Source organism: Poecilia reticulata, chromosome 19 (assembly GCF_904066995.2).
Source record: "Poecilia reticulata chromosome 19, P_reticulata-male-v2, whole genome shotgun sequence".
In the NCBI taxonomy this organism is placed as follows: domain Eukaryota; kingdom Metazoa; phylum Chordata; class Actinopteri; order Cyprinodontiformes; family Poeciliidae; genus Poecilia; species Poecilia reticulata.
In genome coordinates this window covers 13,632,784-13,645,069 of record NC_088848.1, presented here as the reverse complement: position 1 = coordinate 13,645,069, position 12,286 = coordinate 13,632,784, and the positions used below count along the sequence as shown (strand labels likewise).

Here is a 12,286-nt window from a genome sequence, read left to right as displayed (position 1 = left end):
ATACCACTCTGAATACAGAACCCCACCACACCAATTCAGGTCAGATTTTGTGAGTTTTTAAGCGTCCAAGTGGGGGAGAAAAGGGGTGTGTTGTTAATGAGTAGTAAACGTTTACTGGATCACTTATCCACTAATGCTGAGCAGAATAATAAAGCTTGTTGTAAACACTGCAATTTCCAATTCTTGTAATCACTAAAGCCCAATCTAATTGGCATCGCGAAGAACAGCTGATGGACTCCAAGCTGCGGTCAGCTCTGTCCTCCTCCATCTTCTTTATCCCCTCTCACTAATTGTTTCCTTCCACACTCATCTCTGACATTCAGAGAATGTGGGAAATTGCCTCCGCTCTGTCTCCCCATTAGCTGCATTATGAGACTGTGTCATGTTTGTTCTGCTATTATATTAGGGAGCGTTGTGGGTTTGGTACAACCAGGCAGCACAGCACATCTAAAGCCTAACATCGGATCAGATTTCACATTATGAAACGAAGTATCGACTGCCAGGCCTCGCCCAGTGCCAGCGGAGCCTCAGACATCTAGTGCCTCAAATATTTACTGACGCTACAACCACGGTTTCTTTTCTGTCAGTGTTGAATGGTTGTGAAGTAGGAGGAAAGAAGCAAGAAGGTCCTTGGTTTGAGTCCCGGCCTGTGGTCTTTCAGCATAGCTTGCATGTTCTCCCTGTGCGTATATGGGTTCTCTTTAGGTACTCCGTCTTCTTACCACAGCCCAAAAAAACATGACTGTTAGGTTAACTGGTTTCTCTAAATTCTCCTTGGGAGTAAGTGAGTGAGTGCGTGCGTGCGTGCGTGCGTGACGACTGCGTGCACGTGTGTGTGCGCATGGTTATTTGTCCTGTATGCCTGAGTGTTGGCCTGCAACGACGCCGGTGCGTACACAGGTGTTTATACACACACACACCCACACTGTGGCTCTGAGGCGTCCTATCCATTGCGTACCCTGCCTCTTGCCAGTTGACCGTTGAAGATAGGCATCAGCACCTCTCATGACCCTGCAAGGTTAAGTGTTCTAGATAATGGATGGATAGATTTTCAATTTGGATTTCCCAATGTAATTTTCCCATCACAGGTTTTTTTTAAATTTACAGTAAAGTTTCTTCCATTTTTCAATCTTAACAGCCTCAAACTGTTTTTTTTTTTGTTGTTGTTTTTTTTTTTTGTTTCCTCCAGAAAGGGCAGAAATGTCCGCAACCTAATACTTGTCTTATCTACATATTATCCCACCTGAGCTGTGGATTTCTGCAGCTGCTCCAGAGTTACCAAGGGTCTCTTGGCTGCTTCTCTGGTCAATGATGTTATTGCCACGTCTGTCAGTTTTAATGTACAGTCATATCTAGGTAGGTTTGCAGTTGTACTGTACTTTCCATTTATATGATTGATTGAACAGTGCTCTTTGAGATGTACAGCGCTTGAAATATCGCTTTAGACCTTACCCAGCTGTAAACTTTACTTTCTTCCATATCTGTTTGTTGCGCTCTTTGGTCTCAACGAAGCTTTTTGTTCACTAACGTTCTCCAACAAACATCTGAGGCCTTCAAACGACTTGATTTATTCTGAGGTTAATTTACACACAAGTTGACTCTATTTACGAATTATCAAGGCAATTGGTTGCACCAGATCTTATTTAGTTTCATCAGAGTAAAACAGACTGCATAATGCTTGTCACAATTTTCAGATTTTTAATTGAAAAGATTTTAAAACTTGCATTTTTTTTTCCTCTTTCCATTTTACAATTACGAACAACTTTGTGTTGTCTTCACACTGAGTTCCTTCATAGGTCAAATACAGATGCCTCTGTATTTTCATAGTGAGATTATAGAAGCTTGATTCAGGAGTCACCACTAGGGCGCACCAGACTCGCACCCTCTTTAGATCATTCTTAATATGCCACAGGGAGTGTGATTTTGACATCATACGGAATGGTTTATAGTCTCTTAAGGGACATGCAAGTTTAGAGGAAACGCAGCATCACTTTCCTTCGTTTTAACAGTCAAATAGAGATTCAAAGAAAAGCTGCTTTTAAAAGGTTTGAGCTCAAAGATCTTAAATTCGGAACAAGTAAGTGTTAGCGGGTCAAATCTTGTTATTTTTTCTCTCTCTCTCTTGGCTTGTCTGACTTGTTTTCATTTTCTTGTCTGTAATGGTTCATGGCAGCCTGACTCCATAGCTCTGCTTTCATCTGTGAGAATCAAAGTGAATTTTTCAGAGCCACAGTGTGGGTGTGTGTGTGTATAAACACCTGTGTACGTACCGGTGTCGTTGACAGCCAAAAATAGCCTGATTAATGATTTGCTGGGCTGTCTCATTTGTTCTATTCTTATTTCCGAGGCCGACACAGGGAGAGGTCTCTTTGCTGGACTGTCGCACCTGCCATTATCCGGCCTGAGATATTACACCAGGCAGGTGAAGCTCGTCTTAGGGGGCCGCTTTTCATTTTTAAGTTTCAGCTTATATTTTGGCGATTTTTTTTTTTTTATATTGTAAAACTAACCTTGTGTTTCCACTGTTATCATTGTGTTTTTCATCTGTATTTGATCTACATGTGTACCCTTAAAGGGAACATATTTTAGTGCTTTTCATTTTACTTCGAACCTGCTTCAAAGGTATTTTTGCCATTTTAAGCTATTTGAATTCAAGAACAGATCATACCAAGTAGACTTATGCTTGTAAACAGCATAAAGCTTGTTTATTTTGTGGAAATTCTTTCTATGGAACATTTGACTGTGTCACAAGCACTGGCCACTTTATTAGGTACAATTTTCTGGTAATTAATTAGACACCTCTTTCAGTTTTATTATTTTTGGTATAGATTCACAAAGGTATACACATTTCTAAAAAAAATGTTTCTTCATAATTAAAAAAATTAAAAAGTGTGAAAACTGCACATTTTTCTGCTGAACTCCACATTACATCCACCTGTTCCACCACATCCAAAAGTTACTCTATTGGATTGAGATCCGTTGACTGGAGGCTGTTGGAGTACAGTGAACTCGTTTTTATGTTCGTAAAAGCTTTGAAATGTTTTGAGTTTTTTGTGAAATGGTGCATTATCCTACTGGAAGTAGCCAAAGGGTACACTGTGGGACATAAGGGGAGGTGCATGGTCAGTAGGAACACCTGGTTGGACAGAAGGGATGAAATGACACCTAACTGGCTGCAAAGGGACCAAGGTGTGCCCCACATCATTATACTGCCACCAACAGACTAAACAATTGACACAAGGCAGGATGCATTAGATTCTGACTCTACAAATTGAATGTAGCAGCGACAATTGAAGCTAATCAGTCTAGGCTGTATTTTCCGATCTGTTATTGTCCAAATGAGTTGCATTTGTCGAACAGCAGATTCTCTAAGGTCCTCAAGCTCTCACCATTAAAACACCTTAAAGTTGAAAAGTCTTATTGTAGCTTTATCAACATCTGAAAGCCTTAAATCAATATTAACAATTAAAGCAACAAAAAATAATGAAATGATTCAACTGTCTCGCTCTCTCAATCAGAAAACAAACATAGTCTGTGTGGGTGACTCAGAGGGACTCCAGACTCCAGCTGGAAGCTTATAAAAGCCCGTCAAGGTCTTTACGCTTCCATGCTCTGCATGACAGCAGAATGTCGACGATGACGCGGTGTTCACGTATTACAATAAGTCAAAATGTCTCCGTCTGTGGGTGGCGTTTGCTACAATCAGAATATCACTAGAAAATCTAGCTGCCTGGAACTAAAAGTTTTAAGATTTAAGCAGCCTTGAACTTTTTGAGACTGCTATATTGATGTTTTTGTAATATCACTATTTTTTGTTTAATTAAAGAAAGTCACATAAAACAAAAGAAATCATATTTCATTGCATACATAACTAAATCAATGTCATCCTTCAGCTAACGGACCCTGTGCCGTCCATAGGGTCTGTACAGCAGTTAAAGGTGAATCAGCTCTTCCTTCACCTCATTTGACCAAATGGCAACTTGCCTCCTGTCGCCCGCCGTCCTTCAAGTCCTCAAAGACCCGTCTGCTCTCGAGTGGCATTGAGCACCAGCTCAACCACCTCGGCCTTCTCATCCTTTTAATTAATTCAACTCAGCGCCGTATCCGGCACAGCTTGACGGCATCCGCCTGAGCGTAGTGCTGGCGTCACATGCTGGAACGCCTCCCGTGGCAGAGGTGAGAGGAGCAGCGATGGCAGAGCAATGCACCAGAGAGTGAACTGCGGTGGGGGGGGAGTGACGGATGCCGCACGTTGATCGTCCACAGTGGATCCCCCAACACACCGCAGCCCGTCAGTGACTTCTTCTCTACGCAGCTCCTGATTGGCTGCAGGGAAGCAGAGCGGTGGACTGTTGAGGACTTACTGTTCAAGGCTCCGATTGAATAAAAATGCAATGAAGGCGCCGACCTTTTAGGAGAATCATTGAGTTACTGATTTAATCCCCTCCGGTGGTGCAACGACTCTCAAGAGGGGCTTCAGATGCTTGAAGGGTCGACTTATGAAACTGACTCTTAAGGCTTGTATGAAAGTGTTTATTTATATTTCACCATTTCTGTTGATTTTGGTCTTTCTCTCCAGTTGTCTGTGGTATTTTTCAAGAAAAGCAAAAACAGGCCCTTGTATTAAGTACTGTAAGTAGAAAAAAAAGCCCACATTTTGAAGATCGTACCCTTTTTAGGATTAAAAGAATCAGAATTATTTCTGTTTGCTAAATCTCTTAAAAGTAAGAGATATTTTTCAATACTTTCTACAGAGTCAACAATTTACATATTTCTATTTTAAACTGTATGACTTTTCAGGTTTTATTTCAAAAGCCACTCACAACTCTTTACTGGACTTTTTGCCCCTTCCTCTCAACAAACCTGGTTTACTGAGCCAAGCTTTCTTAGGCCACGTTACTTCTTGTCGTCTCTTAAATTTTTATAGGGTTTAAAAGACCTATTTGTGTCTAAACTTTAACTTTTTGAGTGACCTCTAAATTGTCTCTTTGCTTGTATCTGCACCTACTTTGTGAATTTCTCTAGTCCCCCGTCTTCAAACACCCTTACATCATGTTGCTGCCATCCACGTACTTCATATTTGGGATGACATACTTCATCTTGAAGGTTTTAAAGGTAATCCTTTAAAATTTAGGATGACACCACACAACATGTCTTCAAAAATGAATACCTTTGTTTCTGAGAGCATTTGAAAGTTCTAAACTGGCATTTTATGTTGCTTTTGCCGTCATCGTGCCTTCCTTTTGACAGTTATCATAATAAAAATTGTAAGTTTTTAAGAATTATATTAATCACACTAGTCATGACAGAAGTTGACATTGTCGTGGTCTTTCCTGCTCACTCCCTCTGCAGTGAGCATCTTGCTTCGGTTGTCAGTGCAGCGCACTAATCTAAAATACAGATGTCGGCCTCGCTGAAAAATCTGGTCGTGTCACAGTTTTGTTTACATCCCAGAGCTGCGAGACGGTCAGAGACGGCAGATTATTCACTGCGCCCTCACCGTAGCGTCCAGAGCGATCACGAATAACAGCATTTTAATGCTGTGTTTATTTTCAGCAACAACTGTTCCTGTGGCTCAGCTTGAGGTTAACAGATTTTAGCAGCGGCTGCTGAGATTAAAAGTGAGACAACCTAGTGAGAAATAAGGTGGTGAGATCACTTGACCATCATCAGAAGCACTCCATGCCCCACTCTGAATGATCAGGATGACATTAGTAGTACTTCTTCCCTCTGTTTGCTGTTTTACGGGTAATTGATCCCACTCTAATCTTTGCGTTTTGCCTGTTTCCTGGAGGGTTAATAAAGGGGATCAGGCAAAGAGCCCCTTAAAGTGGAAAAAGTTCCACAGTTATAATACAACTAAAATAAAAGCCTCACTTTAAAACAAATACAACAAAACATATTACCAAAATACTTGTATTCTCATGAGATTATGCTTGTTATACTGCTGTTATTATTTAAACTTATTGTTTACAGCATTGTTATGTATATGTGTACATCTCTGTTTTCAATTGCACGGAGCACAATGTGTTGCCATTGTTGGGCACAAAGACGGAAAACTAGATCCAAAGCAGCTAAAGGCCCAAAAAGACCACTGAAAATGTTTTTCAAAACCAAGATGAGTCTTATAAAGAAATCTGGCTCTTTATATGGAAATAAATTAATTGTGGTTGAAAACGTTGACACAATGTATTTTTCTCACATTAAAACAACAGCAAAACACTGGTGAGAAGGGAAATGAGTGTTCTTGGTTTGCACTGGGTATTATGGGTTATAGTAATGGAATTATTTTTTTTTCCACCACAGAAGGCTCTAAAAGTTGTAATAGTGAATCAGCTGTGAAGAACTATAATCACACTCTCTGTAGCCATAATATAATTTCATGCTCTATGGAAGATACTAAGTAAGTTAGCAACTATTGGAACCCTGTATGGATTGTGCAGCGGCTACACTTGTTTAATTGTTTCCAAAGATCTGCTGATAAAATGGATAGAGACAATACATTTCCTGTATGTTTTCCTATGCAATACATACACGTTTGCATTTTTGCATGTTTCATATTATACTGGTTCTTAATGTTTTTTTTATCCAGTGTTGTCTAATATAAATGAGTTCCTTGTTCTCGCAGTGATATCTCACCGCCTGATTGTTATGAGCTGTAATCACTGATTACTTATTTGTTCGCAGTCAAGTGTCGGGCTCACCAGAGATTATCACCCCAGATGATTGATTGGCTCTGTTCCACTCTCAAACATTTAAAGGGAATTATTTCTACGTCTATCTGCAGATTACACTGCTCCTCTCTAATTAATGGTTGCAATCAATACAATTACAGTCTCCCCATGGATTTTCATGTAAAAGTGTGTGTGTGTGTGTGGGGGGGGACCTGCATTAGAACCAGACCAAAGCTATGATTGATATTTCTCACACTTTTGATTCGCAGTTTTGTCAGTTGCGTGTTGGAAATTTAAAATCTATGTTTTAAATTTTGAAAGATGTATCTCGTCTGAGTCACAGAGTAATATTTACTGTGGTAGGAGCCTGGTATTCACTGATGTGGGCATCCAAATATTCGTCAGAAGGGTCAGGATTAACAGAGCACAGTGTACAGTACTGCTGAGTCAGATCTGATCACTATGTGGGTGGTCCTGCAGAACAGTGAACTAGGGTAAATTATGTACTTCTGATGAATGCTACATCTTTGAGTCAGTAGCTTTAATTGGTGCTATTTTGGATTTCCCATAGGGAGATGACAGAAAAGTTTGCTCTAAAATCTTTTTAAAGACTTATTTTTATGTGTGCAGATTTTAAAAAAATCACGCGGAAACAAGCCTGTTATCTCTTAGAGTCCTAGAGTTTGTTTTTGGAGAAAATTTTGTTTACTGTACCTGGAGAGACCACATAAAATGAGCATCATCTTCATAAATAGTTAAAGATCTATGTTTCTAACATATTAGTGCGTAAATCAGCTTTTCCATTGTTTTTCAGTACAAATAAGTAATTTTTTTCACACAAAAATTCCGTTGATTGTAGTTGTTTGTGAAGAAAAGGTTAATAAAGGTACTTCCTTTAGATTTTTGTCTTCCATTAGCACAAAATGGCTGAAAATCATTTTAATCAAAAATGGCTCTCTAGATGTTCCTCCTGTGTTTTATATGCAATGATTAGTTTCAGCTTTGCCCGTTTTTCTTTCATTATGTCTGAGCCAAATGAACTAGAGTTTCAAAGCTGCAGCTGTAGTTTCAATTGTACAATTATTTTAACTTCCATTTTGTCTACCATATGTGTGGATTAATTCGAAGTGACTTGAAAGGCCAAATCATATGTTGTGGGGAAAACTAACTGGAAAGAGAATTTTTTATTTTTATTTTTATTTTTTTTACGGCGTAAGAGCGTTCCCTCTGCAGAATGTTTTGATGGTTACATTACTGCAATGTAGTTACACCCCCTTTTATACACATAAACATGGACTGAATGTGTGGATAAGAGGTAGACTTGCACAACGTAGCTGGAGATGAAATTGTCTCTGTGGTGTTTGAGAATTGTCTGGCCGCGTATCACTCAGCTCGCTTGCTTCTAAGCCACAGTGACCCTTGTTTAGGCGTCTTGATAGATGTTTCCACCTAATGTAGTCGGGAGTAGAAGGTTTTACTGTGCTCTTGGCTTTTAGTACAATGGTTTCACATGTTTACAGAGCGCATGCAAAACTTTATGTTTGCTCTGTGGCTCTTAGGTCCTTGTTTCCCCCCCCCTAATTAATGTCAATTTATTTTTTATAGCACATTAAAACAACAGATGTCGACCAAAGTGCTGTACAATTCAATGTAATACAGCAAGATAACAAGAATATATATATATATATATATATATATATATATATATATATAAAGGTAAGTTTACAACAAAAAATACAACTGTCATGCTAAAAGAAACTCTATTTGAGTCAAATGCCAAAGAATAAAAATAGGTCATTCATTCCAGCAATGGACTTGATGATTAAGTAGCACTTGTGTGCACAGAGGAAGCATCTAGGATTGTGTCTGAAGTTCACCATCTGTTGTGTCTATGCAAAGGATAGACAACAAGAGCAAAAGGCCTGAACCTTGGTCGGTGTGTAAAGTGATTGCTAAGAATTGATGATATCTTGATGAGTCATATAACCATGCTTATGGTGTTGGGAACCATGAGGTGAACCCTATTATGTTCTCTAAGAAGCGAGTTTCATTTAGAGAGTCAACCCTTTTTACCTTTAAAAAAAATAAAAAATGTCCTGCATTGTTGAAATGTATATATAAATATATATATATTTCGCCGCTCAATTAGATATAATTTGAAACCGTTTGTAGTTCGTAAGCACAGGTCAAAACATTATGTACTGACATTGAATATAATATGGCTAATGTGCAAAAGTCTCTGTATCGTTGTTCTGACTGTCTCTTATTCTGAATATTATCTAAATCTAAATCCATCCAGCAGTATACTATGTCAGAGGATGTTATGCTCTTTTCCCACACAGTGTATTTTTGACACAAACCCTGACATCCGGGACACCTCGCACTCTCCCTGCGTCCCTGGCCAGTCTCGTGTTTTAGGAGGCATTTGTGTCCTCTGCGACATTTGTGTGCAATGAACATTGACATTTTTGACATCTCCATCTCCACGCCTCCTTAGGCCAGCGCCGCACCTCGAGAAAATTACTCTTCAATTATTGACATTATTTCCCTCTTTTGACAGTGACTGCCGCTGTAGAATCATTTGTTCCACTGAAAGAAAATGTGACATTTGCGGCTCCATTGTCGCAAGGTTAAGAGGAAAGAGGAGTGAAATCTAAGTAGGATGCCCTCAGGAGTAGCTGTATAAAACCGCCGATAAAACACTTATGCTGTAGACACTAGACAGTCTGAACAGTTGAGAGATGAAATGTCCTGAAATGCTAATATCACTTTTTTTCTTTTTTACTGTCTTTAAAATATTGAAGGACCTTTTGATTTATCTAAAAGGCACAGCAGACTTGTTTGTTTTAGATTCACAGCACAAGTGATGAAATTATGAATCCACCCATACTGGAACATCTGTTCGTTTCAGCTGCTGGTTGTCTATTAAAGTATAAACAAATCAATGTCAAACATTTGAAAATATATATTTTTACTCATTAGCCAGTTGTTTAAGTTGAACATAAAATAATGAAATATGAAAACATTTTGTCTATGCACTTCAGGTCAAAACACCTGATCTGACTGATTGATATTGCTGATTTCACAATTTACATTTTTTTTCCCCCTAATGGTTAAGTTGAAGATGCCTGTCCTAGTGAAATCAGTTGCATACTGTGTACCTCATGTGCTCCTGTGTCTCAGTTGCATTGTATTTAATTAGTGGTACATTGTTGGAGCTTGACCTTTAACTGTGGCACCTCTTTAAGGCTCGTTGGTAACATTTTCAGGGTTCTGGAGATGTCACTCTGGGGGAATAACTGTCACTAAAGGAGATTAATAAAACAGAACTGCAGCCTCACAGCCTTACCGGTGTTAACTTCAACAAAAGCGAGGGCAGTGCTCAATAAAAGTGGCCACCCCCAGAAGATTTGAACCTCTAAGTAGCCATAAAACATGGCTGCAGCTGTGCAAATAGACTTTCAAGGGTGAAACAAGGACAGACAAGATGTTGGAGCCCTAGAGGAAGCTCGAGTGAGTGTATTGAAATCCTTCCTTCTTGTTTTTTTTGTTTTGTTTTGTTTTTTCCGCTCCTGATCCAATCTGTCCCCAAAGCTCCGTTCCTGAACAAGAAAACCGTGTCCCTTTAATAATGCCCTCCCCCTTTTTTATGCCATTTTCTGTCCTGCCTCAGCACCCACCCTTCTCCTCCCCCTCCTTTTTTGCTCTCTGGTTGCTATGAGAACAGCAGCACTGCACCATTCATCTGCTGGAGACCTGGGCTCCCTGCTCCTGTAGAGAGAGTGCACCTCTCACATCCATACATAACACAGTGAGCGCTAATGCAGTCACACAGCCAAACGGGGAGCTCACCTTTCTCTAAACACGCAGGAAATTTCACTTGTTGTTTTTTCTCTTCTTTTTTTTTTTTTTTTTTTTTACCTCAGATTTGTTTAGCAGTAGTGAAGATTTTTTTTTTTGTCACTTGACAGCTTTGGTACATGCTCCACTAGCGGAGTTGTCACCTCCATGCCTCCCTCTTTCCCCAGTGGCACGGTTACTGCTGCACTTTTCCTTTCTCTTCATCCTTTCTTCCTTCCCTCCTCCTTCTCCTCCTCCTCCTCTCGCTCCTCCCGTCACTGCCAAAGCTGCCCGGCTCCGTATCATTTCCTGCGCCTGAGCTTGAGCGGGCAGCATCGCCACTGAAACCTGTGGAGATTTCTTCAGAGGGGAGACAAGTGGAAGCGAGAGGGAGAGCCTCCTCTCCCCCTTCTGCTCATCCTCCACGCTGCCTCACAGCAGCTGCCTTTTTTTTTTTTTTTCCTCCTCCTGATCTCTTCCATCATTTCTCCCCTCCCTGTTTTTGATGAACTGGTCATCGCTCGGGGAGGAAGGATTGCTCGTGCCGCTGGAAGGAGGGGACCTGGTGCCGTACTCGAGCCTTCAGGAATGCGAGGTCTGGTTTGAAAATGGTGAGCCCGGCCACACCCTCCGTCGCTTGATTCATTCCTCCATATGTCCCTGCAAACTCCCCCCTCCACCACCACCACCAGCCCTCTCTCCCCGCCCTCCCGTCTCTCCTCCCTCCCTGTCCACCAGCCCCTCTTTCACCTGCTGCTCCACCTTTGCTCAGCCAGAGTCTGTCTGCTGTCTTAGCTCACAGCTGGAGCATCTGTGCCGACCGCCGGTTCGAGTGACGCTCGCGCAGACATGGGGCTAATGGGAGGAAGAGTAAGAAAAGTAATTTTGCTCCGTGAATTGATGCATCTGTCAAAGGGCTGAACTAATCACAGTGTGGGCTCGAGGGCCTGTGAATCAACCAGAGTGTGATAATGTAAGTGGGTTTTTTTTCGTGGCGAGCTGGTCTGTTTCATGCGTCAGCCTGGGGTGAGCATTCAATTGTCTTTCAGCTTGCGTATGTATATGTCTGTTGAAGCGCGTGCGTGCGTGTGTGTGTGTCTAAGCACAAGCTGTGGGCGGCTAATGGGGCTTGGTCCTACTGATGTGCGTCTCACTTTTCCTTCTAGAGAGCAGCGTCGTTTGTAGCATATGCTTGCGTAAACGCGTTGAAGTTGGTGGGGAGTTGTTTCCTCCGCGCCGCTCCGCAGTCGGCAGCAGCTTGTTGTGGCACACCGGAGTCACCCTTGTCATTATGCTGGGACGCGGTTCCTCCTTCTAGCTCCGGTGCTGCAGGCATCCCTGCCTCCCTGCCTGGTCCCAGGGGGCTGTTAGCTCATCTGTGAACAGAACAGAATGTCTCAATAACACTGTCTGCCAGAAAAACACCTCATCAGCAGCTGCTATCGCCGGTCTCAGGTGAATGCCTTTTGATGAGGCGCCTTCAGCCGGTTTTCACACCACTTAGTACCGCCACCTGGAGAGGGGCTTTGATGAGCTTACTTTGTCAGCTGTCATTCAAAACGCAGAAGGCAATGATGCTAGGAATATTAAAATGAGCGCTGCTAAAAAGCCATGTTTATTGAGTCAGTGGTGGGTGAAGGTTTTCCTCGCATTAGGATTCCTCGTGGCGTGGTTGAGCCCGACGGAGCCACGCCGGGAAACGGAGAGCATCCGCTCTCAGGTCCAGCATTGCTTTGTGGTGGTTGAAGATCATTGATGGACAGAGTCAGCAT

At 41.4% G+C, this 12,286-nt stretch overlaps 1 protein-coding gene across 10 annotated transcripts in view; it reads left to right on the top strand.

Annotated features, from left to right (window-relative positions):
* The window catches only part of tanc2b (tetratricopeptide repeat, ankyrin repeat and coiled-coil containing 2b), a 159,130-nt gene that overhangs the window by 73,999 nt on the left and 72,845 nt on the right, over positions 1 to 12,286 (top strand). For 2 of the 10 annotated variants that reach the window (XM_017310804.2, XM_081600760.1), the window contains exon 1: positions 11,360 to 11,487. The exons of 6 other annotated variants lie outside the window; for them this stretch is intronic. Coding sequence is in view for 2 of the 4 variants with exons in the window: in XM_008437291.3 (XP_008435513.1) it covers positions 11,020 to 11,125 (106 nt within the window). In the remaining 2 variants the exon portion in view is untranslated. Of the gene's footprint in view, positions 1 to 9,652; positions 11,126 to 11,359; positions 11,488 to 12,286 lie in introns of those variants that run through there. 2 more of the 10 variants (XM_008437291.3, XM_008437292.3) reach the window with 2 other exon arrangements.